The 27,704-nt window shown below is 40.3% G+C and overlaps 3 protein-coding genes across 4 annotated transcripts in view; 1 reads left to right on the forward strand and 2 right to left on the reverse strand.

The window, feature by feature from the left end:
- The window catches only part of LOC138965369 (nucleolar protein 8-like), a 31,597-nt gene extending 19,340 nt beyond the window's left edge, over positions 1–12,257 (forward strand). For both annotated transcript variants that reach the window (XM_070337510.1, XM_070337511.1), the window contains exons 14-19: positions 342–422; positions 4,003–4,430; positions 6,238–6,361; positions 7,307–7,392; positions 11,698–11,786; positions 12,139–12,257. In XM_070337510.1, coding sequence (XP_070193611.1) covers positions 342–422; positions 4,003–4,430; positions 6,238–6,361; positions 7,307–7,392; positions 11,698–11,786; positions 12,139–12,240 — 910 coding nt within the window. In that variant the 3' untranslated portion in view covers positions 12,241–12,257. The remainder of the gene's footprint in view (positions 1–341; positions 423–4,002; positions 4,431–6,237; positions 6,362–7,306; positions 7,393–11,697; positions 11,787–12,138) is intronic.
- LOC138965371 (sortilin-like) overlaps positions 1–27,704 on the reverse strand; it is a 109,443-nt gene that overhangs the window by 26,629 nt on the left and 55,110 nt on the right. The window lies entirely within an intron of this gene.
- On the reverse strand, positions 12,417–25,860 carry LOC138965375 (ATP synthase subunit gamma, mitochondrial-like). Its single transcript, XM_070337517.1, has 7 exons — positions 25,743–25,860; positions 23,608–23,642; positions 21,533–21,664; positions 17,440–17,641; positions 16,576–16,719; positions 13,965–14,185; positions 12,417–12,791 (listed from the first exon to the last, which is right to left on the reverse strand). The coding sequence occupies exons 1-7, from the start codon at positions 25,787–25,789 to the stop codon at positions 12,691–12,693; spliced, it is 882 nt and encodes a 293-aa protein (XP_070193618.1). The 5' UTR covers positions 25,790–25,860; the 3' UTR covers positions 12,417–12,690.

Here is a 27,704-nt window from a genome sequence, read left to right on the forward strand (position 1 = left end):
TGTAGAAGTCAAGTTTTACTTTTTGTGGGTGTCTGTCTGTTAGAACAGGTGTTCAGAACCCGTGGTTGTTGAAGTCAAGTTAGACTTTTTGTCAATGCAATCCTTCCCTGTTGAAAAGAATAAAATAACTTTATATTTCATAAAATTATAGTAACCTGCTGCAAAAAACTTCATTTGTTTATAAGCAGAAAACAACAAAAAGTTTCAAATGTAGAGTTTAGTACAGAAAATGTGATGCTTCCTATTAAGTACATCACTGGATCACTTTGTTTACGTAACCAATGTAATGCATCCATTATTTCTGTTTTATGTGTGAAATGTTACATTACTTTGTCTTGCAGGGGAGTAAAACGTTACCTTGACCCCGTCCAGTCAAAACATCTCGAGATCACTCCTGAGACAGCTATTGCTTCAAAGCAGAAGTAAGTCATTTATATTCTTGTATGAAAGTCTCTCTCTCTCTCTCTCTCTCTCTCTCTCTCTCTCTCTCTCTCTCTCTCTCTCTCTCTCTCTCTCTCTCTCTCTCTCTCTCTCTCTCTCTCTCTTTTATCATTGAGGCTTGATGTATTACTGTGTATAACAAGGTTGAAAGTGGTACTAATTCATGATACAAAATTGAGTTGCTTTAGTTTTCTTTTCTCCTGTCTTGTTGTTGGAGTGCTTTGTTTCTTGTTTGCATTTTGTTTCTTTGCCTTTTTGTGTGTAACAAATGCAATTTGCTTTACAGGCATGGATATAGCTCAGTTGGTAGCGCGCTGGATTTGTATTCAGTTGGCCGCTGTCAGCGTGAGTTCGATCCCAGGTTCGGCGGAAATTTATTTCAGAGTCAACTTTGTGTGCAGACTCTCTTCGGTGTCCGAACTCCCCCCCCCCCCCCCCCCCCCCGTGTACACTACAATGGGTGTGCATGTTAAAGATCCCACGATTGACAAAAGGGTCTTTCCTGGCAAAATTGCTTTGGCACAGTTAATAATTGTCTACCTATACCCGTGTGACTTGGAATAATAGGCCGTGAAAGGTAAATATGCGCCGAAATGGCTGCAATTACTGGCCGTATTAAATTTCATCTCACACGGCATCACTGCTGAGCGCCTAGAACTGTACCCACGGAATATGCGCGATATAAGCCTCATTGATTGATTGATGGAAGGTTATGATCCACTGACACAGATAACCAGATGACAGCTTGTAGCCCAGTGGCTGTATAGGCGTGACTGGGTGGCCAAGTGGTAACGCACTTGCGCTCGGAAGCGAGAGGTTGCGAGTTCGACCCTGGGTCAGGGCGTTAGCAATTTTCTCCCCCCTTTCCTAACCTTGGTGGTGGGTTCAAGTGCTAGTCTTTCGGATGAGACAAAAAATCGAGGTCCCTTTGTGTACACTACATTGGGGTGTGCACGTTAAAGATCCCACGATTGACAAAAGGGTCTTTCCTGGCAAATTTGTATAGGCATAGATAAAAATGTCCACCAAAATACCCGTGTGACTTGGAATAATAGGCCGTGAAAAGTAGGATATGCGCCGAAATGGCTGCGATCTGCTGGCCGATGTGAATGCGTGATGTATTGTGTAAAAAAAATTCCATCTCACACGGCATTGAATATGTGCGCGATATAAATTGCATAAAAAAAAATTTTAAAAATAAAAAAATCCCTGCGCTTAGAACTGTACCCACGGAATATGCGCGATATAAGCCTCATATTGATTGATTGATTGATTGATTGATATATTTGACTGAAGTTGATACTTTCTGATCAGTCAGTGTACATGGAATACTTTACTGTTCTGATGAAAATTGCAAGAGAAGATAACACACAAGATGCGTCCTCTCTTCGTTAATTGTTATCATTGTTGATAACGGCACAAGATGCGTCCTCTCTTCGTTAATTGTTATCATTGTTGATAACGGCACAAGATGCGTCCTCTCTTCGTTAATTGTTATCATTGTTGATAACGGCACAAGATGCGTCCTCTCTCCGTTAATTGTTATCATTGTTGATAACGGCACAAGATGCGTCCTCTCTTCGTTAATTGTTATCATTGTTGATAACGGCACAAGATGCGTCCTCTCTTCGTTAATTGTTATCATTGTTGATAACGGCACAAGATGCGTCCTCTCTTCGTTAATTGTTATCATTGTTGATAACGGCACAAGATGCGTCCTCTCTTCGTTAATTGTTATCATTGTTGATAACGGCACAAGATGCGTCCTCTCTTCGTTAATTGTTATCATTGTTGATAACGGCACAAGATGCGTCCTCTCTTCGTTAATTGTTATCATTGTTGATAACGGCACAAGATGCGTCCTCTCTTCGTTAATTGTTATCATTGTTGATAACGGCACAAGATGCGTCCTCTCTCCGTTAATTGTTATCATTGTTGATAACGGCACAAGATGCGTCCTCTCTTCGTTAATTGTTATCATTGTTGATAACGGCACAAGATGCGTCCTCTCTTCGTTAATTGTTATCATTGTTGATAACGGCACAAGATGCGTCCTCTCTTCGTTAATTGTTATCATTGTTGATAACGGCACAAGATGCGTCCTCTCTTCGTTAATTGTTATCATTGTTGATAACGGCACAAGATGCGTCCTCTCTTCGTTAATTGTTATCATTGTTGATAACGGCACAAGATGCGTCCTCTCTTCGTTAATTGTTATCATTGTTGATAACGGCACAAGATGCGTCCTCTCTCCGTTAATTGTTATCATTGTTGATAACGGCACAAGATGCGTCCTCTCTTCGTTAATTGTTATCATTGTTGATAACGGCACAAGATGCGTCCTCTCTTCGTTAATTGTTATCATTGTTGATAACGGCACAAGATGCGTCCTCTCTTCGTTAATTGTTATCATTGTTGATAACGGCACAAGATGCGTCCTCTCTTCGTTAATTGTTATCATTGTTGATAACGGCACAAGATGCGTCCTCTCTCCGTTAATTGTTATCATTGTTGATAACGGCACAAGATGCGTCCTCTCTTCGTTAATTGTTATCATTGTTGATAACGGCACAAGATGCGTCCTCTCTTCGTTAATTGTTATCATTGTTGATAACGGCACAAGATGCGTCCTCTCTTCGTTAATTGTTATCATTGTTGATAACGGCACAAGATGCGTCCTCTCTCCGTTAATTGTTATCATTGTTGATAACGGCACAAGATGCGTCCTCTCTTCGTTAATTGTTATCATTGTTGATAACGGCACAAGATGCGTCCTCTCTTCGTTAATTGTTATCATTGTTGATAACGGCACAAGATGCGTCCTCTCTTCGTTAATTGTTATCATTGTTGATAACGGCACAAGATGCGTCCTCTCTCCGTTAATTGTTATCATTGTTGATAACGGCACAAGATGCGTCCTCTCTCCGTTAATTGTTATCATTGTTGATAACGGCACAAGATGCGTCCTCTCTTCGTTAATTGTTATCATTGTTGATAACGGCACAAGATGCGTCCTCTCTCCGTTAATTGTTATCATTGTTGATAACGGCACAAGATGCGTCCTCTCTTCGTTAATTGTTATCATTGTTGATAACGGCACAAGATGCGTCCTCTCTTCGTTAATTGTTATCATTGTTGATAACGGCACAAGATGCGTCCTCTCTTCGTTAATTGTTATCATTGTTGATAACGGCACAAGATGCGTCCTCTCTTCGTTAATTGTTATCATTGTTGATAACGGCACAAGATGCGTCCTCTCTTCGTTAATTGTTATCATTGTTGATAACGGCACAAGACGCGTCCTCTCTTCGTTAATTGTTATCATTGTTGATAACGGCACAAGATGCGTCCTCTCTTCGTTAATTGTTATCCTTGTTGATAACGGCACAAGACGCGTCCTCTCTTCGTTAATTGTTATCATTGTTGATAACGGCACAAGATGCGTCCTCTCTTCGTTAATTGTTATCATTGTTGATAACGGCACAAGATGCGTCCTCTCTTCGTTAATTGTTATCATTGTTGATAACGGCACCAGCATTTTGTGTGTCTTGTTTTTACAAGGAAACGGAAGCTTGACAGTGAGGCTCAACCCGAGATCAAAAGCAAGACAACTACGGACAACACCAAATTCGACAGCAGTGATGACAACAGCGAAGCAGAAGATGAGGAAGAGAAAAGTTCGGGAGATGGAGGTGATGAGGACAAAGAAGATGAAGATGAGAAAGACACCGATGAAAGCAGCGAAGAAGAGGAAGATAAAGCTGTAGAAGAAGAAGAAGAAAGTAGTGAAGATGACGAAGAAGAGGAAAAGGAGAACAGCAAGAAGAAAGGGATAAAAGCAAAGGAGGCAGATGATGAAGAAGAGCCAGCAGGCGCCAGTAATAAATCAAATCTTGGTGATCTTTTCGCTGGAGGGTCGTCATTTACTTTCTTCGGAGCGCCTGTGAGTGAATCGTCGGACGAGGAAGAAGCCGAAATGAAGAGTACTGGTAAGTAAGAGATTTTCATAGCATGTTGATTGTGAGCGGCAGAATAAAAGAAACAGCGACTGTGTACGTGTTCTCTCCCTCTCTCTCTTGAGTCAAACTTTGTGGAAAAAAGAGACAGGGTGTGTGTGTATGTGTGTGTGTTTGACTATGTGAAAGTAACTGTGTGTGTGCGTCCCTCTCTCTGTCTCTCTTGAGTCGAAAAAAACTGAAAACATTTATTTATTTATTTTGAAAAGAAAAGGTGGAAAATGCAAGAAATTGTGTCTGCTCGTGTTGTAGTCCATGGTCTGAACATAAAATAAAAGAGTCAGCAATACACAAGCCCTCTCTTCCGAACTTCAGTAACCCCCAAAACAATGCCACCTTGCACAAAATACTTACCCCCCAGTTTAAGACTCCCTCCCTTTTAAGACTCCTTTCTCAGATGTTTTGTTCATAGCTTCTGTAAATTGACCTCCATTTTAAGACTCTCCTTTCTCAGATGTTTTGTTCATAGCTTCTGTAAATTGACCTCCATTTTAAGACTCTCCTTTCTCAGATGTTTTGTTCATAGCTTCTGTAAATTTACCTCTATTTTAAGACCCTCCTTTCTCAGATGTTTTGTTCATAGCTTCTGTAAATTTACCTCCATTTTGAGACTCTCCTTTCTCAGATGTTTTGTTCATAGCTTCTGTAAATTTACCTCCATTTTGAGACTCTCCTTTCTCAGATGTTTTGTTCATAGCTTCTGTAAATTTACCTCCATTTTAAGACCCTCCTTTCTCAGATGTTTTGTTCATAGCTTCTGTAAATTGACCTCCATTTTAAGACTCTCCTTTCTCAGATGTTTTGTTCATAGCTTCTGTAAATTGACCTCCATTTTAAGACTCTCCTTTCTCAGATGTTTTGTTCATAGCTTCTGTAAATTTACCTCTATTTTGAGACTCTCCTTTCTCAGATGTTTTGTTCATAGCTTCTGTAAATTGACCTCCCTTTTAAGACTCTCCTTTCTCAGATGTTTTGTTCATAGCTTCTGTAAATTTACCTCCATTTTGAGACTCTCCTTTCTCAGATGTTTTGTTCATAGCTTCTGTAAATTGACCTCCATTTTAAGACTCTCCTTTCTCAGATGTTTTGTTCATAGCTTCTGTAAATTTACCTCCATTTTGAGACTCTCCTTTCTCAGATGTTTTGTTCATAGCTTCTGTAAATTTACCTCCATTTTGAGACTCTCCTTTCTCAGACGTTCTGTTCATAGCTTCTGTAAAGTTACCCTCCTTGTTAAGACTCTCCTTTCTCAGATGTTCTGTTCATAGCTTCTGTAAAGTTACCCTCCTTGTTAAGACTCTCCTTTCTCAGACGTTCTGTTCATAGCTTCTGTAAAGTTACCCTCCTTGTTAAGACTCTCCTTTCTCAGATGTTCTGTTCATAGCTTCTGTAAAGTTACCCTCTATTTTAAGACTCTCCTTTCTCAGATGTTCTGTTCATAGCTTCTGTAAAGTTACCCTCCTTGTTAAGACTCTCCTTTCTCAGATGTTCTGTTCATAGCTTCTGTAAAGTTACCCTCCTTGTTAAGACCCTCCTTTCTCAGATGTTTTGTTCATAGCTTCTGTAAATTGACCTCCATTTTAAGACTCTCCTTTCTCAGATGTTTTGTTCATAGCTTCTGTAAATTGACCTCCATTTTAAGACTCTCCTTTCTCAGATGTTTTGTTCATAGCTTCTGTAAATTTACCTCTATTTTAAGACCAGATTTTTTTAAGGTATTAAAAAGAGGGTTTCGCTGTACATGATGTTAAGCAAATACTTTATGTTGTCTGATATTCAGAATCGTCGCACATCATCACGCCGCCAGCAAAGGCCACTGTCCAAGCAGAAGACAAGGAGGAAGACATGGAGGAGGAAGAAATGGAGGAGGAGGAGGAAGAGGAAGTGCAGTCAAAAGGAGTCCGGTGAGTTTTTGTGTTTGTGTGTATTTGCATACAGTGTTTGTCTTTTTGAAGTCAGGTGAGTTTTTGTGTTTGTGTATGCATAGTGTTTTCTGTGTTTGTGTGTGTGTGTATCTTTTTCTGTGTGCTGGGTTGGAACTTGGATGAAGTGGAGACGGTCATAAAAAGGAGAAAGTCTTAAATTGGGGGGTCTTAAAAATCAGGTTCCACTGTACTCTAAAAGGTCTTTATCAGGACGGCACTGCTCACATAAAGCAAAATACTCATTCTGTTAATAACTGCTTGTTACAGATCTATGAAATAGCCTAAATGACAGTATTTAACTGCTTGTTACAGATCTATGAAATAGCCTAAATGACAGTAATTTGCAGGCTTTAACCTGGGAGAAAAAGGCAATGGAACATTTGTCCCCCTCAACCAAATTCCGATGGGACATATAGTCAAAGGCAAGAAGCGACAAAGAGGCCTGTACGCGTTTTGACCAAAGATGCAAAATAGTGCAATATGGTGCCATCTGAGAATTAGCCGCTTTATCGTGTTATCTCTGTATGTGTGTGTGTGTGTGTGTGCGCGCGTGTATATGTGTGTGTGTAATCCGATGTAAAGTGTACATTTGCTGGCGAAGTGGAACGTAATCTCAATGCGCCCTTTGACGCACTGACGCAAATTGTGATGGGACATTTTCAAATTTAATGCGCCAATGGCGCAGGGCGCACTAGTAAATGAAACCCTGAATTTGATGTGTTTTTTACTTCGATGTGTATTACTATTTGCTTTGGCACTGTGTACAGAATTATTTATTTGTGTCTTTGTGAGGCGCTTACAACTATTTTAGGATTTGTGCCACATACGTATCATTGTTATTACATTATATTGTATTATTATGATTATTATTTTTACACATGGCAACAAATTTCAAGTGGTTATCATTCACCATGATCATTGCAGACCGGCAGTGAGAGACAACAACAAGAACCACAAAGACGCAGAGCAACCATCGTTCATGATATCAAAGGATGACCCTCGACTGCGAGGTTGGTATTTATTGGTTAAGTGGGCATTACTCACAGTCATGTTGTGCGTGTGCTTGCTATTTACAGTGTGTGTGTGTGTGTGTTCTTGCCATTTACAGTGTGTGTGTGTGTGTTCTTGCTATTTACAGTGTGTGTGTGTGTGTTCTTGCTATTTACTACAGTCGAGACCGGATGTAAGAAAGTCGTCGGGACCCACTTTTTGTCTTTCATACATCCGGTCTTTACTAAATCCGGTTAACCGGATGTATGATAATATTGTGGATTGACTTTCATACATCCGGCCACGCGTCTGTTACTTGATAAAAGTAGGTTTTTTTTCATATCATTTTTGTATTTATTTGTTTTTTTATGTTTAAATGTTTTGATACATATCCTTGTTAGAAGAAAAGGTTTGTGAATAACAAGTGGAAAAGTACATGTACTTACATACACTGACACAGTCAGGACAACCGATAGAAAGAGCAACTGTTTGTGTAAGGAACTGTTCTGCTTTGCATAAGGCCGTGCACTCTCCGCCCCCCCCCCCCCCCCGTCCCTCTGTGTGTGCGTGTGTGCGCGTACGTGCGTGTGTGTGTGTGTGTATGTGTGTGTGTGTTTGTGTGTGGCTCAACTGTATTGTGTGTGTTCCCTCCACAACCCTTTTGCGCTTTTGACAATGTTTTTGGTCGTGGAAGCTTTGTAATGACCGTTGGCGTAGCAAATAACATTTTCTGAGTTCTCTCTCTCTCTCTCTCTTTCTCTCTCTCTCTCTCTCTCTCTCTCTCTCTTTCTCTTTCTCTCTCTCCAAAACGCACACATTTATAACACACACACACACACACGCGCGCGCACTGAATACAAAAAAGTGAGTTAAACTTAAAACCAGTATGGATTAAAACAACAACAACAACATAAAACAAGTCGCGTAAGGCGAAATTACTACATTTAGTCAAGCTGTGGAACTCACAGAATGAAACTGACCGTAGTCCGCCGCTAGTGCAAAAGGCAGTGAAAGTGACGAGCCTGTTTCTGTGCTTCATAGCACGCTTTACTGTACCTCTCTTCGTTTTAACTTTCTGAGCGTGTTTTCAATCCAAACATATCATATCTATATGTTTTTGGAATCAGGAACCGACAAGGAATAAGATGAAATAGTTTTTAAAACGATTTCGGAAATTTAATTTTAATAATAATTTTTATATTTTTAATTTTCAGAGCTTGTTTTTAATCCAAATATAACATATGTATATGTTTTTTGAATCAGAAAATGACGAAGAATAAGATGAAATTGTTTTTGGATCGTTTGATAAAAAAATAATTTTAATTACAAGTTTCCGATTTTTAATGACCAAACTCACTCATTAGTTTTTAAGCCACCAAGCTGAAATGCAATACCAAACTCCGGCCTTTGTCGAAGATTGCTTTGCCAAAATTTCAATCAATTTAATTGAAAAATGAGGGTGTGACAGTGCCGCCTCAACTTTTACAAAAAGCCGGATATGACGTCATCAAAGGTATTTATCGAAAAAATGAAAACAACGTCCGGGGATATCATACCCAGGAACTCTCATGTCAAATTTCATAAAGATCGGTCCAGTAGTTTAGTCTGAATCGCTCTACACATACACACAGACAGACAGACACACACACACAAACACACACATACACCACGACCCTCGTCTCGATTCCCCCCTCTATGTTAAAACATTTAGTCAAAACTTGACTAAATGTAAAAACAAGTCGCGTAAGGCGAAATTACAACATTTAGTCAAGCTGTCGAACTAACAGAATGAAACTGAACTCACTGCATTTTTACAGCAAGAGCGTATACTCGTAGCATCGTCAGTCCACCGCTCGATGCACAGGCAGTGAAATTGACAAGAAGATCGGGGTAGTAGTTGCGCTGAGAAGGATAGCATGCTTTTCTTTATCTCTATTCTTTTTAACTTTCTAAGCGTGTTTTTAATCCAAACATATCACATCTATATGCTTTTGGAATCAGGAACCCACAAGGAATAAGATGAAATTGTTTTTAAATCGATTTCGGAAATTTTATTTTAATAATAATGTTTATATTTTTAAATTTCAGAGCTTGTTTTTAATACAAATATAACATATTTATATGTTTTTGGAATCAGAACATGATGAAGAATAAGATGAACGTAAATTTGGATCGTTTTAAAAAAAAGAAGTTTTTTTTACAATTTTCAGATTTTTAATGACCAAAGTCATCAATTAATTTTTAAGCCACCAAGCTGAAATGCAATACTGAAGTCCGGCCTTCGTGGAAGATTGCTGGGCCAAATTTTCAATCAATTTGATTGAAAAATGAGGGTGTGACAGTGCCGCCTCAACTTTTACAAAAAGCCGGATATGACGTCATCAAAGGTATTTATCGAAAAAAAGATCCGGGGATATCATTCCCAGGAACTCTCATGTCAAATTTCATAAAGATCGGTCCAGTAGTTTGGTCTGAATCGCTCTACACACACACAGAGACAGACAGACAGACAGACAGACACACACACACACACACACAAACACACACACATACACCACAACCCTCGTCTCGATTCCCCCCTCTACGTTAAAACATTTAGTCAAAACTTGACTAAATGTAAAAACTGAGTCACACCCACGACCAATGCCGCTGGTTCTAATTGTACAAAAAAATGCCTTCCTGGGCTATTATGGCTCTTTAGTCATGACAAATTTATAACAGGCTAAAATGACTGAATAGACAAACAAAACAGATTATTAATGGAGTTAAACATAAAATCAGTTTAATGGATAAAATCAACAACAACAAGGAAGGAAGGGAAATTACTCTTACCACACTTTGGTGACTTGGGTCTACTTTCGTTTTCTTACAACCGGTCTTGCAACAACGCATTTGTGCTGCTCGGGACCAGAGATTTGCTTTCATACAACCGGACTTTTATACATCCGATTTTCATACAACCGGAAAATTCTAAGTAATAACAAAGAGTAGCTTCTGCCGGGACCCTGCCTACCCCTTTCATACATCCAGACTTTCATACATCCGGTGTTTTATACATCCGGTCTATACTGTATTTGTGTGTGTGTGTTCTTGCTATTTACAGTGTGTGTGTGTGTTCTTGCTATTTACAGTTTGTGTGTGTGTGTGTTCTTGCTAATTTACAGTTTGTGTGTGTGTGTGTGTGTGTGTGTTCTTACAGTGTGTGTGTGTGTGTTCTTGCTATTTACAGTTTGTGTGTGTGTGTGTTGCTATTTGCAGTTTGTGTGTGTGTGTGCGTGTTCTTGCTATTTAGTTTGTGTGTGTGTGTTCTTGCTATTTACAGTTTGTGTGTGTGTGTTCTTGCTATTTACTATTTGTGTGTGTGTTCTTGCTATCTACAGTTTGTGTGTGTGTGTGTTCTTGCTATTTACTATTTGTGTGTGTGTTCTTGCTATTTACAGTTTGTGTGTGTGTGTATGTGCGTGTATGTGTGTGTGTGCGTGTATGTGCTGACCTTTCACAAAGTCTAAAAGAATAAAACAGTGAAACATGGAAACAAGACAATGTATGTTAGCACTGTAGACCATAGATTCATTAGCAGGTACAGCTAGTTCTGCTACGTTTGTTTTTGTTATTTAAAATTCTTGTGACGACACAATAGATGTACATCATGCTGTAAAATGTTTGTGTCCAACCAAGAAATAGGGAATGGCCTATAGGCGATGTTCTGAAATAATTCTGTCAGGTTTAAATGGGTTGTGAAAGAGTGAATAACAATGCCCTTGCTTTTAGTTTGACAAATAAGGCCCCCCCCCCAAAAAAGTCTGTTTACGGTATCCCGACCGACCCTATTTTTTCGCGCGACCGTACACTTTTTTTTGGCATTTGGGGATTGGCAAAATAACTTTAAAAATATGGTTTTTTGGAGAGAAATTTTTTTTTAAAAATCCCGACCTACCGACCCTATTTTTGTGTGCCTATGTGACCGTAAACAGACCTTTTTTTTTTTTTTGCCTAATCCACACAATAATGCTTCTGTCCACGTGTTCCAGGCACATGACGTCACGAGATAACCACGTGTGGATTATTTGTCTCACTAAAAGCAAGTGTATTCACTTTTTTACAAACCCGAGTTATTTCTGGAATTTGTCTTCTGAACTTGGCAACAACAAATGAAAGCATGATAGAACATGTTACAGGCTTTTCAATGTTTATTTACCAGTGAACTTTTTCAGTCAGATATCTAACAACTTGACCTAAAAAGCTGCAGCATGCAAGATAGGATAAAGAGGAAGAAAGAAAAGGAGGATCCCTCTCTGCAATGTTATGATATTTTAACATTTCAGCGGCTGTGAGGTTCTTCAAGCGTCCTGCAGAGGAAGAGTTTGAAGAGCTAGTGGCAGAATGGCCGGACCAGAGGCACAACATCATGCAGGTAAATACTCTTTGGCAAAACATGTACAATAAAACTTAATTTAAAGACCCTCCATTTCAAGACTCCCTCTACATTAAAACCCGATTTTCTCAGACTTTTTCTTAATAGCATCAGTAAATTTACGTCTGTAATTGAAACTCCTGCCCCGTCATTGCCTCAGGCACTTGAAGCAGCAGGGCAACAGTGGGTGAAAATTGAAGTCCTCACAAATCAACCTGGTTACCACATTCTGCTAGTAGAGTGGAACCCCTTTTTACACCCTTGTTTAACACTTCCTCCTTTTTAAGGCCATACTTTTTTACATTTGCCCACTATTCAGATAATAAGCTATATTGATTGTTTCCCCTTGCAGATTGTGAGAGACAGACACAAGAGAGCCCTGCGCAAGGAGAGACAGACGCAGCGACAAGAGCAGTGGAAGAGAAAACACTCCTGGAAGAAAAGTAGAAAATAAAGTGCAAGTTCAAGTAATCAGCGTTCGTAAGTGTGTAGGTAAAAGTGTCACTGTGTGTGTAGGTGAAAGTGTGAGTTCGTGTAGGTAAAGTGTGTAGTTAAGTCAACAAAAATATACATATGCAAGTTAACTGCCTTGCAATACATCCTTTTTACCCACATCAACACGAACACAAATTACTTCTTCATACAATTTATTCATTTTCACGAAATGATGATCACACGTCACAAACTTCAACACCCTTAACAAAAAAAAGGGCTTTAGAAGAGCCCTCAGTATATGCTGAAGTATTTCAAACCTACACAAAAGACGAATCGTCACTGGTACAAATACTCCTTGAACTGATAAACAAAAGTCCATGTTCTGTGTTCCCTTTGATGGTGGAAGGGCTGAGGGGCAGAGAGAGACGCTAGCTAAGAAAAGAGAATCCCCTTGCGTAGCACCCTGTGCTTATAGAGCGGCAGCACCAGAGATGATCTCGATCAGCTCCCTGGTGATGACGGCCTGTCGAGTTCTGTTGTACGTCATCTGCAGTTTCTCAATCATCTCGCCTGCACCACAACAAGGATTTGTTCATTGGTCTTATTCGTTGACTTTTAGGTTAAGTTTTAAATGTGTGCATAGATTGAATAACTGCTTTCCTGGTAACACATGCTACGATCGGTCACATAACGGATACTCAATATAACACTTGGTAAATTTTCAACAAACCTGTTAGCGCGCTCTCTTTATCTCTCCCTCCTGAGCATTTTTGGCCAATCACTTCCAAAATCATAGCTCAAAAAGAACTTAACAAGAAGAGCAAACGCTCGATCGAGTCACTTTCGCAGTTCTGAATATTATATGAGGCATCAGATGGACAGGAAGAAATTGCTATTCACAACACAATGAGTCACGTTCACATAAAATTTGAGCCCGGTCACTTTTATAGTTTCCGAGAAAAGCCCAACGTTAAGTTGTGTGTTGCCGAACAGAAAAGGCTAGTTATCTCCCTTGTTTTTCTGATAACGTTCGTAAAAGGCTACAGATGTAAATACTTTGATGTAAAGAATAATCCTACAAAGTTTCAATCACATCCGATGAACTTTGTCAAAGATATAAAATGTCTAATTTTTCCTTTGACGCTGACCTGTGACCTTGAAAAAGGTCAAAGGTCAACGAAACCATCGTTAAAGTGTAGAGGTCATTGGAGGTCACGACTAAACAAAATATGAGCCCGATCGCTTTGATAGTTTCCGAGAAAAGATATAAAATGTCTAATTTTTCCTTTGACGCTGACCTGTGACCTTGAAAAAGGTCAAAGGTCAACGAAACCATCGTTAAAGTGTAGAGGTCATTGGAGGTCACGACTAAACAAAATATGAGCCCGATCGCTTTGATAGTTTCCGAGAAAAGTCCAACGTTAAGGTGGTGTCTACGGACGGCCGGCCGGACGGCCGGCCGGACAGACTAACACTGACCGATTACATGTATAGAGTCACTTTTTCTCAAGTGACTCAAAAACTGGAATCAGGCCCTTTTCAAAGACAGCCTAACACACACACACACACACACACACAAACAAACAGACTTGTTGCTCTCATAAAGTGAGATCAATATACGCAGGACCCCCTTCACAAATACATAAGCGTGCATAACACACAACCTTGCAGCCTCCAAAAAATGACAGATAAAACACATGAACCCTCTTCATACACAAATTCTAGACGCCACCACACACTTACCGGCGTTCTTGCTAGCGGCGTCCATGGCAGTCATGCGAGAGCTCTGCTCGCTGCAGGCCCCCTCCTTCATGGCGAAGTAGATGAGCGAGGCCAGGGCGTACTCATTGTAGCAGCGCAGCACATCCTCGTCAATGCTGTCGTACGTCGTGATCTTCTCTGCCTTGGCCAGGTGCTCTTGGCTGAAGAGAGGCAGCTCTGTCACCCTGTAGGACACCACCGTCCTGTGGACATGGCAACACCGTTGTAAGCAAGCAACAACAAACAATACGAAGAGAGAGCTCTATCACCCTTTATCCTACATACGTGAGAGAGACACTTTAAAGATAATAATAGTTCAAATCACACGTGTGTATATCATGTAAATGAGGTCATGCAGACCTGGGAACCCATACGATTTCGCCGTATTTTTGTACGCATGATTGTCGAGAATACGATCAGTACGGTCAGTGGGGAAAAAATACGACGAGAAAACTTCCTAGACTACTTTTCTTCACAAGCCCATCCCGAAGCCGATCCAGTATTTTGACACATGATTACGTCACTATATTAGCCGCCGTCGAAAAAAATATAATCGGATCGTGTCAATCAATCAAAACAACCAGGCAAACAACGAAAAAAGTACGGTATTTGGCGAAATCGGCTCCGAGAATAAACAAGTGAAACAAAGAAGAAAAGTGAAAAAGTTTGAAGAAAAATATCACACACACAATTTGTAACCAACACACACATGTAGTCCCGCCCGGAATAAGCTTTTTTGGGATGATTTACGACTTTTTCGCGCATTTCGAGCAGACGAAAACGCAACATGGTGGCTCTCGCTCCTCCAACTATCGCGAGACACGAAAAAACGAAATCTCGCGCGCGCGAGATCCTGATACATCCGGTGTTTCTCTGTACGCTTGTCACGACGACTTGTTGACAAACGAAGATTCGCGAAAGAAAGAGAAAAGCGCTGAGTCTTGAGTAGAGAGCGACTGGAACGCCGAAGAAGAAGAGTAGAGAGCTAATAAAGTACCGGTAATCGCTAATCGAGCGAAATGAAAATCCGCGGCGACTTCCAAAAGGTGAATGCTATTCAAGTTTAGATAACGTTTTAGCTGCATCTTTTTATAAGCCGCAATGCGATTTTTTGTGAAAAAAAAGTCGCGGCTTGTAGTCCGTCAAATACGGTACAGTTTTTGTCAGTAAAAATTGAAAAAAGCATTCGTTTTAAATGTATAGGTAAACTTGATTAACGGTGTGACGGACGCGCATGAGGCATGTTTTAATCATGGATGTGCAAACGCTGTGTGGAGTACGCTCATTTTCTGAAAATACACTAAGTTTGTTTGAGAATACTCAAAAGTGCAAAACAGGGGTTCCCAGGTCTGGTCATGTCAAGCAAGTCTGGTAGGGACCTGTTTTTCCACTGCTTTTGATGCCAAAGTCACCAAGACAAACGTCATTATAGAAAGAAAAAAAACTGCGCTCGCTAATTACCCTCGATGAATTTGTTTAACTTTACACGTCACGCCACACTTTCAGAGTGACGTTTTTTTACCTTGACGTAATAGATTGCACGATGCTTTAGAAGAGATCGAGGTTCCAAAACAAGCGTCTTCAATTTAGCTGCCTCGACTGCAGGACATTTTCAGTAAAATACACGTAAGTACAGTATGTAAGATAAACAGAATACTACATGGCTTGCTGTATCGTACCAGATTTACACTCGTTGCTTTTTCAAATAGTGAACAGCTCGCTTTCGCTCGCAGTTCAATGTTTAAAAAAAAAACTCGTGTAAATCTGGTACGACACAGCAAGCCATGTAGTATTCTCTATGTAGGACACCACCATTCTGTGGACATGGCAACAGTGTTATAAGCAAGCAGCAGCAACAAAGAAACATGTCGGGTGAAGCCACATTAAAACATTTTGTCAATCTCTCGGCCTCAAACTAAAAGATTAACACTGGAAACCCAGGATCAGTCATCAACAAATGTTGACCCTAAACGGGGTCAAGACATTCTTGGTCCCCATCTAAAAGAATTCCAAAATTAGTTTGTAGTGACAGAAAGTAGGCCCAATGTTGTTTGATTAGAACGACGATGCATTTGGCACAGTCTGCAACCAGCCAAGGCATTGCATTCCCCACCCCAAGCAAGGGACACATTAGCAATTTATCTTTTTCTTTCACTCTCTCCTACATTCAAACAAACACACTCACTCTTTTCTCCTACTTTCTCTCTCTCCCACAAACAAACACACTCACTTTTCTCCTACTCTCTCTCTCTCCTACATTCAAACAAACACACTCACTCTTTTCTCCTACTTTCTCTCTCTCCCACAAACAAACACAACCAAACATATTCACATGCACACGCGCAAACACAAACTTTACCTTTGAGAAAGGAAACAAGAGTCTGAGAGAGAGAAAGAAAGAGAGACAGAAAAATACCAAAGCAACAAGAGAGAGAGAGAGAGCTAGCTAGAGTGGCCCTACCCAGGTGTGTTGGTGTTTAGGCTTTTGACCTTCCTTCTATTCGTAAACAAGACGCATTATCAATAAACAGAAGAGGCGAGAGCAGCAACTAAGAGATGAAGAGATGAAAGGCCGCCTAAGTCATGTCATTACCTGAAAGTGTTGTAATAGAGGCTGGCCACGTCAAACTTGTAGTCCACGTCAAGAATGGCGTTGGCAACCAAGGCAGCATCAGCGAAGACTGGAGGCTTACGGCCGTACTCGTTGAAGCTCAGCAAAAAGTTTTCCCTGAAAGTTCTGCAGAAATAAAAAGATTTCTATGATTTTCTGGCAATAATAGTTTTGCGTTCACTTAACAGAACTATGCTTAATTTCAAATTCTTGCCTGAGATGACGCAAATGAACATTTCTGCTTTTTTTTTATCAGTTAAAATCTAAAAATATTGGAAATAAAATGATCATTAGTTGAAATCTGACAATATTGGAAATAAAATGGATGACTGGTAAGAGCTACCGGTACTGGACAAGAACCCCTGGAGAAGCTGTTCCACAACCTGGCAGCTCTGAAGGTGAGGATGTTTAGAGGAAGCCAATAAAGACAGACAAGAAGAGCTACTGCTTTGTATTTCCATTGAAAGTTTCTCCCCTGCAAATTTAACAGAACAAGTGTGTTAATATGTCATGACTGAGGGGCTTGTCGCAGCAGGAGCCAGGCTCTCTGTTACTTTTCACTGGTTTTTAAAACGTTGAGACTAAATCAGGAATAAATTAATGAAATTGTAAAAAAGCCTAAACATGCGCATATCCCAAACACCCTATTATCACAAAAGTGATCCAAAACTGTGCAGTCTAGGGATCTCAAGAATGATCCCTGAAGCTTAGTACATAATGGAGATCTGCCAATTTGTGGAAAATGTACATGCCTGTGTGGATATTATTGCATGCTCTATGACAAATAAAATTTACAACTCAGTTCGCATAATCACTTCACACAAGCGTCCAAAAACAAACACAAACCTCTGCAAAATGCCCCTGGCCTTGTCACCCACGACGACAAGCTTCGTTTCCACGCTGCCCTTGTTTTCGTTCATTTTGTTACGCAGCTCACGGCAGATACCGGAGTGGACACCGCCGCAGAGACCACGGTCTGACGACATGACCACCATCATCTGGTTGGGCTGCGTCTTGTCCTGCTCCAGTTCTGTGCTCTCGAAGAAAGCTGGTGACAAACACCGTGGAACTTGTTAATATCAATTATCTTGACCCTTTGGCACCCAACTAAAGTAAAAGGGCTGGGCAAGTGTTAGAAGTAAAAGGGTCTTTTAAAGCCCAGGTACAAAAGGCATTGCTTACAGACTGAGACCCACCAGCATTCTTTTTGGCTTGTTCAGCATGTTTGTTTGTGTACGTATTCTGTAATTGAATTATCCTGAATAAACATTTAAACATTTAACAACACTGCTCTTGACTTTGTGAGGTGTTCTCTTGTCAACGCGTTCTGTCTTTGTTCAACTTCATTGGCTCCACGTAAGTGTAGCCTATGCGATGATAAACTTTGTCTGTCTGTGCGTGCGTATGTATGTATGTATGTATGTATGTATGTGTGTATGTCTGTGGTAGAAACTTTAACATTTCCGAGTCTATGGATTACGTCAGTCTCGGTCAAAAGTGTTCGACGTGTGTGATAGAAACTATTTGAAGACGTCACATTATGACGTAAGAGGGTTAGACGTCACGCAAAGGAATTACTGAAAGTCTCGGTCATTGTTATTGTGAGCGGGCCGAGACTTCTTGGCAGATCCAGGGTCTCGCTTTCTTGCATAGTTTCACCTATGCTTACTGTGTGTGTGTGTGTGTGTGTGTGTGTGTGTGTGTGTGTGTGTGTGTGTGTGTGTGTGTGTGTGTGTGTGTGTGTGTGTGTGTGTGTGTGTGTGTATGTGTGACGGAGTGATTGAGTTTGTGTTACTGTTTGTCGATTTCTTACGTGAGCCTTGATGGCTTCGCCTCTTGTTTTAAATTGTTGAGGTGGTATTAACATAGCGACTCCAACAAAACAGAAACTTTTGTTATATGAAGTCTTATATCGCGCACGTATCTCCAGACTCGGACTCAAGGCGCAGGGATTTATTTATGCCGTGTGAGATGGAATTTTTTACACAATACATCACGCAGTCACATCGACCAGCAGATCGCAGCCATTTCGGCGCATATCCTACTTTTCACGGCCTATTATTCCAAGTCACACGGGTATTTTGGTGGACATTTTTTATCTATGCCTATACAATTTTGCCAGGAAAGACCCCTTTGTCAATCGTGGGATCTTTAACGTGCACACCCCAATGTAGTGTACACGAAGGGACCTCGGTTTTTCGTCTCATCCGAAAGACTTGCACTTGAACCCACCACCTAGGTTAGGAAAGGGGGGAGAAAATTGCTAACGCCCTGACCCAGGGTCGAACTCGCAACCTCTCGCTTCCGAGCGCAAGTGCGTTACCACTCGGCCACCCAGTCCTGATGCTGGAAGATAGAATAAGTCATACATAGAAGCAACAACGGTGAAACCGCAAACGAATGACAAAGAGTCTGGGAGTGGGAAAGAAAGCAACAGATTCAGTCAATAATCAAAGACCAAGAGTCTATTTGCAACGGATGGGAGGGGTATGTGACAGAAATCATTCAAACAGAAGTTACCTCCCCTGTGCCAAAATTCTTCCCTCAAATGACCAATAAAGACCCCTCCTTTTTACGTCTGATTTTTCTGGACGTTTTCAAGGTCGTTAGTGGGAAGTTCTACTGTAGTATACAGTGGAGTCCAGCTATAACGAACCTGGGTATAACGAAATCCCGCTTTTAACGAACTGCCATTGATTTCCCGGCAGACAGCCTTCTATTTCTTACTTGTTACTTTCCGGCTACAACGAACCTTTTGAACTCATTTGCATAACGAACCCCTCTTATAACAAATATCGCCCCAGAGCCGTTTTGTCTCTAAAAGTCACAAGGCTACAACGAACTGATGTCAATAATTGTCTCCAAAAATACACAAACACAAGTGCACATTGCGTGATGAGCGAACTCTGAACAAACAGCGGGAGGTGCATGGAACATGCCACCGCGGCTGTGTTTTCACTATTCCAATCAGCTGCTAAGCTATGACTGTGCTCTAAAAAGTCACAAGGCTACAACGATCTGGCAGGTCCATTGTGATAGCTGGGTGGCCTTCTTTATAGACCTTCTTCCCAGGGGTCATTGACCCAGTTTTAGCTATGAGAGGTGGTTCCCCTTTCATAATATGAGAGAGGAAACACTTCCTGCACCCGGGTCAGTGACCGAGTTTAACCTATGGGGAGTTTAACCTATGGGGCGGTCTCTTTGATGTCTTGAGAGGAAACTTGGCCAGGGTAGCACATGCACCAGAACTGGTGGACACCATAAAATCGGAGATTGATCAGAATGTACATGTACATATGCTTTTACACGACTTTTTAAATTTTACTTCTAAAATTGTGACAGTAAAGTGAACATTTGAACTATGCTTCTATGGATTATATTATGAAGCTGTTGAAAACATGCAGAGATTGTACTCTCCAAGGAAAGATCAATGGGACGATCATTTGAAGGTGAGTGGGAATACTTGTCTTAAGGCCATTTAGGGTTGAAAACTCTACAGCGAATCTTTTTCTACTCTCTGTTCATATATATAGGCTTTTTGAAGGGAAACGAGCTATTTGTGTATGGCAAAACATGTATGGCCATGGATTTCCTTGCGACTCTAAGCAAGGGGTTATAAGCTTACTTATTTCTTCTTTTGTCCTCGATGATAACGATGTATGTTGCATGATGACTAGGTGGGAAGGACATGAGGTCGAAGGGGTGGGGTGGTGATCGGGGGGGGGGGGGGGGGGGGGGGGGGGGGGGGATAGGGTGGGGAAAGAGGTGGGGAGGGATGGGGGATGGTAGGGGTGTGAAAGAGAGAGAAAGAGAGAGAATGAGAGACAGAGAGACTGACAGACAGACACATAAGACAACTCAAGACTCAAGTCTCCAAGACTCAAAGATGCAGACAGACAGACAGACAGAAAGAGATACACAGACAGAGACACAGAGAGGAGAAAACAAGTGGCGTAAGGCGAAATAACAACATTTAGTCAAGCTGTCACAGAATGAAACTGAACGCACTGCATTTTTTCACCAAGACCGCATACTCGTAGTTTCGTCAGTCCACTGCTCGTGGGAAAAGCAGTGAAATCGACAAGCCAGAATAGTGCGGTAATGGTCGCACTGGACAGGATAACACGCGTTTCTGTATCTCTTTTCTTTTTAGCGTACTGAGTTTGTTTTTAATCCAAACATATCAATCTATATGTTTTTGGAATCAGGGACCGACAAGGAATAAGATGAAATTGTTTCTAAATCGATTTCGGACAATTAATTTTAAAGGTCCTTGTCTACATTTTTATATTGAAATCGCCATTTGACCATTAAAATGCAGAGTCTATTATCTACAAATATCAACAATACACCCCCTTTCCATCAGGAAAGACGAAGCCAGTGTAGCCGTTTGAAAATTCATTGTAGTATTCCAGCGTAGTACTCATAGAAGGATATCCTTATTTGGAAAATGCCAAGCGCAAAACTCCTCTCAAATCCCGTGCATTTCGTGCGTTTAAAAAAAAGCGTGGACAGCGCTTCAGTGTCAAACTGTTGCTGCACTTGTTTGGGCGTGGCTAAAAGCATAGTGACATGAATTTGATTGGTCAGTATTTTTAGGCAAAGCACATGTTCTCAGCAAACAGAAAACAAAATATTGGAAGCGTGAGTCACGCTACCCAAAAATAAAATCTTTTTTTTTTACATATATTTTTTTTCTATCACTTTTTTCCCCCTCTGGCTTAACTGCTCCGCCCCTGTAATCTGTGTTCCTAAGACAATGATTGTATGTATTGGTGTTCCCCTCTTGAGTCTTGTGCTTCAATGTTGCGGTGACTTTGGATGAGCCAAAATAATAGCCGAATTTTTTCCAAGATGTCCTAAAGCTTTCTGACAGTTTCGGCCAAATGTCCCAACATGAAAATGTCTAGCAACACCCCTGTATATATATATAACCAACCTTTTGCGCCTGCCCCGTATGAGCGTGCTGGCCTGAGTTCACGCTCTGCCCTGGCGTACTTGGCTGCTGACACCATCTTCATGGACTTGGTGATTTTCTGGATGTTTGTCACTGACTTGAGACGAAGACGAACTGATGGGAACAAGACAAGCAACGTCCACTCAGTGAAAGTTGTTGTACACATATATGATCAGGCACATTTTGTATGCTACTTTAAAGATATCAAAGCTGCACATATAAAATTAAACACAGCACGCATGATGCATGCAAAAAGATATTCACATACAAAGTGAATAACTGGACCGTAAAATGGAGACTTTGACAAAAAGATCCAATTTTGCGCTCCTCAAGAAGAGCAAATGCTCATACAACTCTCCCTTGTCATGTGTGTATATGAGACTGTGCCAAAAGGTGACGTTTTCATGTCAGTATGTCCCAAATGACATCACCAGTACATTTTTCATTCTATCTAATCTGTTTTCGTTCTATTTTTTCTAATAACATGCGTTAACAATTGATTGCCAACTGGAATGGAAGAGCACAAAAAGTGTAACTTGATATGTAGTTTCTCTAGAGGGAAAAACATCTTCCACTTTCATGTCAGTGTGTCCCATGCAACATACATTTGCCAAACAGCTATGTGCAAGTAGATTATTTGTTAGTGGTATAGAAAATACTGATCAACAATTAAAGTCAGTTTTCACATTCATTTTCTACCTATTTCTTATTTGTTTATTCTGTTGGCAATGGTGAAATGTCAGCAATCGTGTGTCATTCGGGACAGTAGACATGACACCTGACCTTTTGGCACAGTCTCATATATATATACAAATCAGGAAAAAATCTGCTGCTGTAGCTGCATGATGAGCGCTCTTATAACAAGAAGGGCAAAGCCCATAAGACTCACATGCTTGACCTTGACCTTCAAATAACTAAACCTAGCAATGACATCATACACTAAGAACTGCTTTACACATTTTTCCTACCAAAATACATGTGACCTTGACTCAAGGTCATCCAAGATCATGCAACACAAAGCTGTTAATTCAAGACATAGGAAGTACAATGGTGCTTATTGGCTTTTTCTACCATGAGATATGGTCACTTTTAGTGGTTCACTACCTTATTTTGGTCACATTTCATAAGGGTCAAAGTGACCTTGACCTTGATCATATGTGACCAAATGTGTCTCATGATGAAAGCATAACATGTGCCCCACATAATTTTTAAGTTTGAAACAGTTATCTTCCATAGTTCAGGGTCAAGGTCACTTCAAAATATGTATACAATCCAACTTTGAAGAGCTCCTGTGACCTTGACCTTGAAGCAAGGTAAACCAAACTGGTGTCAAAAGATGGGGCTTACTTTGCCCTATATATCATATATAGGTGAGGTATTCAATCTCAAAAACTTCAGAGAAAATGTGAAAAATAGCTGTTTTTTAGACAACATTTATGGCCCCTGCGACCTTGACCTTGAAGCAAGGTCAAGATGCTATGTATGTTTTTTGGGGCCTTGTCATCATACACCATCTTGCCAAATTTGGTACTGATAGACTGAATAGTGTCCAAGAAATATCCAACGTTAAAGTTTTCCGGACGTCCGGACGTCCGGACGGACGACTCGGGTGAGTACATAGACTCACTTTTGCTTCGCATGTGAGTCAAAAAACTATTTTGAACTTATTGACCAAGACTCGGCCCCACTGTGACCTTAAACATTGACCTGGATCAACAAGACCTTGATCATGCCTGGAGGTCAAAGAAAACACTATTTTATTTTTAGATCCAAACTTGACCCCACTGTGACCTAGACATTTTATGAAGGTCAATGAATTTTGGATCAATCTTATTCCATCTTTGTTTAACAGTATCTGGTGTACATTTTTGTGTTACTTTATTCTTAAAATAGGAAGCAGAGCCCTACTGAAAAAAACATTTGATCATTATGATCATGTGTGCCTTCCTCTCTCTTTGAAACAACAGCAAATATTGATGCACATAACACACACATATATATCCAGAATAAAATGAAAAGCCTGCATAGTCAAACAGAAATGCAAAAACCAAACCCACTGTCTTTCAAGGTCGCCATCCCTCTGACCTGGGTCCTGCACACCATAACAACAAACATACAATTAACAGTGGAATCTTTCTACTTCAGATGCATTACAAGAATCAAAAGACAAAAAAATTAAAAAGGCTATACTTATTGGAAGGTTTAATCATGGATAAAACTTGGACATAAACCTGTATTGCCTTGGTCCTCGTTATTTTTCACTGGACAAACATCATACATCATACATCATACATCATACATGTGTATACAAATAATAACAAGACAACTTTTTCAATTGTAAAGAAAAGTAACAGAAAAATGCTGAGGTACCTGTCTCAGCAAATATGATTTGCTAACACTTGATCAGGACTAAAACTATCCTGATTTAAAGGCACAGTGCAGCTCACAGCCTTCGTTTTGCGTTTTTGTTGCAGCTGAGTGCATTTACAGTTCAAAAATCCTCCTATGGTAGTAAAACAAACCCAAAACTACCCAACGACGACATCTGTGAAGCTCGACAGTTTCTTGTTCACGCGAGTGCATAAATTAACCTAGTTATTACGTGGTGTTTGGTCGGAGTTCGATTCAACTGAGTGATTCCGGCCTCCATTTTGTTTTACACAAACCCATGATGATGTCTGACATAGTTTGCTTAGTGACGTGTCTTTTTGTGCATGATGTGGTGATCTACCTGATCTAAATTTAGACCCAAAAATAGGTCAAGACCAGCCGGGTCCGAGTACGAAATTAATTCGTAAAAGAAATTGCAGTTCTTGACTCTTTGGGTGCAAGTCAATGAAACTTGGTAGTTCTTCTAACGGATAGCTGCCTGAGGTATGACCAAAGGCCCCAGGGGCTCCGTGCACCTAGATTTGACAAGTTCAGTACCTTTAACTACCAGCTGATGTAACAAACAGTACGCGTTTATAATAAATGACAGAGGTGAAGGGCAACACATATAATGATCTATAGACATGAAAGCAATAGTCGTACAACTGAAACTCAATGCCCTGGCTAATTTTTGAGCATATGTAGGATTTAGCCTGGGAGAAAAAGGCAATGGGACATTTGTCCCACTCTACCAAATTCCGATGGGACATAGTCGAAGGCAAGTAGCGCTTTGACCAAAGATGCAAAATGGTGCAATCTGGTGCCATCTGAGAATTAGCCGCTATATTGTGTTATCTCTGTATGTGCGTATCCGATGTAACGTGTACATTTGGTGGCGCAGTGGTACGTTATCTCAATGCGCCCTTTGACGCACTGAAGGGAATTGTGATGGGACATTTTCAGATTTAATGCGCCAATGGCGCAGGGCGCACAAGTAAATGAAACGCTGATATGTGGTAAACAAATTCTTTTCAATGGTTCATACATTATATGTAAGGTTGCATGGTTGGTTTCTGCCATCGAACCAGCCCTATACATCATGAATGAAATTCTACAAATTTGTGTGCACATTAGTCATTACCAGAGACCGGTAAAGAAGACCCCAAGAGATCTATGGAAACATGTTGCTTACATTTTAGTCTCAGTGAACCCTTTTTACTTTTCATAAGCCTTGTTCACAACATAGAATTTTAGGAACACAACTTTTTCTCATTTTATGTGCACATGTTGTCATAACTCATATATATGTATTTTCTGGACGGCCAGCCTTGCAGTTGCACTTTTATTTGGTACCATGAGAGGATTTCAGTCTATTCTAAAATCTTAATATTGTAAGGGTTAAACTAAATTGTACACCTTCCTGTCCCAACCCCGTCAGGACCTGTTGTGTTGTATACTTCAACCCCCAAGGGAGGAAAGTGTTGTGGAAGCAACGACAATTAGATGGGCAAACTGCAAGCTAATGCAATCTCAGATCTAAGTTATCTTTCCACAGTGTTAATCAGCTATCGTAGATAACTTGTTACGCAAAGAGTTAAAACGGGATTCTGCTGTCAGGGTCAGAGGATAGATTTTTTTTGCTGAAGCAGACGGTCTTCCGAGTCTATAGTGACAGTCGTCCTCTACGACCTTTGTATTTTCAAAAGCGTAAAAGAGTAAAAGTAGCCACACGACAGATATAGCGCTAACACACATTTAAATTGAACGTTTAGGCAATGATTCTCTTGCATTCATTTTGTGCAAAACAACGTGCAAAACTTACAGTTGTGGCGTGAACAACACCACACTTCGTGACATGATGGCCTCCATGTTGCCGGTTGTCAGATCGAGGCTGGGTACTGGAGGGAAAGATAACTCGTTGCAAATGTTATGCGGTTAATATCTTACTTCCCTTGTAATGTTTTGGTCACTGAGCTGCGACAGTGTGTACAAAGCTCAGTGCTGTTCATTTAATTACACAAACCAGCCAACATGCTTTGATTTTAAAGTAAGCGATCTGCAATCATATAATGCAATAAACTTTAATCCCCTCTGATTGTGTTTACCTTAAAGGCTGACATAGTCCTATTTAATTAGTTTAATTACTTCCAGGGCTTTTCCCATCGTTGCGGGGATGTATAAATTAAGCTTCCTGTAAAGTTTTAGGTTTGAAGTCCTTACCAATTACGAGAAATAATTAATTCTTTATTGCATTGTTTAGCAACAGTTCTCCAGGTCTTATGCTATTTTTAGACCGTTGACGTCACTTCGTGACGTTTCGTAAACCAAAAATGGCGTTTGAGACTGTTTACATTCGACACTATCAACACCACTTTGCAATACATAATAATTTTTTCTGTGTTCGAAAGCTACAGCCAATCGTTATTATATCCCCTTAGGTACAGTTTTATAACATTATTGGCACAATCATGTAAACAATATGAATTAATTAATGAACGCTACGAATATGGCAGCCTTTAAAAAGATCTCAATGACAATGTCTCATCAGTTGGTGCAGTGGAACAGCTCATTCAAGTAGCTCTATGAATCTGAGATGTATGTGAGTCTTCCATTACACTCAAAAAGTGCACGTGTGAGGAACGATTGGAGTCTTAACACATTTTTGAAAATAACATTTTTGTGCATGTACAAAATAATAATCTGTTCCTGTTTTTAAAATCTGGTTCAAGGAATATATATCTGCATATATATCTGTTTGCTTGCTTGTTTGTGAAACTGAAGTTACCACGAGAAAGTTATTTTACTTATTTTGATGTGCAAGCAATCACATATATAACACTAACAGTAACAACTCTTGCTCTCTCTCTCTCTCTAAACACAAACACACACACACCCCAAAACTCTGTCATGCTGAACAGAAGCACTCTAACAGAATTCTGTCTCAGACTCTCTCTTTCTCTCTCTCCATGAAAAAACAAGCAGTCGCTTAACAAGTTTCTCACCTTTTAATGGCAAAACCACTCACTACATGATAATCGATCACCTTACCAAAAGCAAAGAGTAATTACTGTTATTCTCTTTGAATTCAGCAAATGGTCAAACTGGAAAATGCCATATTTACAAATCATCAAATGGGCACCTTTTCCCAAAACAAACAAACAAATTTACCAAAAAAACAAAACCTTCACACGCAATCAAAACTTTTTGATGCATATACCTTTCCTCTTTTATTGACAGAATTCAAAGCCTACTATGAGCCTCAACTGGATCAAAGATTTTTTTCCACAAAAGAAAATGCCAGTGATTCCCTTGGCCATTACATTTCTATCTTCAAACATGTACGAACCCGGGCTCTTGCTTAACACATCACTCTGTCAAATCAGACTAGTTAAATAACTCTGACTGGTCAAATAAACTGATTACACTATAATCAAACGGCAAGAAAATCTGTCAAGTGAAGTACCAACCGAAGGGATGACCAGTTGTGGATGTGGTTCCCCATATTTTAAGATTTTAAGTGGTAAAAGTACCGGAGATTCACGGTTAAAACTGTGCCTGTCCGTGCAATATAACGTTACGCTCTTTTTGTTCAAAATTACGTACATAAGAGATGTATTCACTGTCGAAGTGATCGCGCCCCTCAGTGCACAGATTGCCGATCATGTATGCAGACACGCCGCTTGCTATTAATTGGCCTACGATGTCACGTGGGTTCATTTGCCTCAGTACAATGTATTTCCAAGTTCAAGCAACTCTTCCACAACATATAAAATCCTGACTGAGT

This window comes from Littorina saxatilis, linkage group LG4 (genome assembly GCF_037325665.1).
Source record: "Littorina saxatilis isolate snail1 linkage group LG4, US_GU_Lsax_2.0, whole genome shotgun sequence".
NCBI lineage: Eukaryota > Metazoa > Mollusca > Gastropoda > Littorinimorpha > Littorinidae > Littorina > Littorina saxatilis.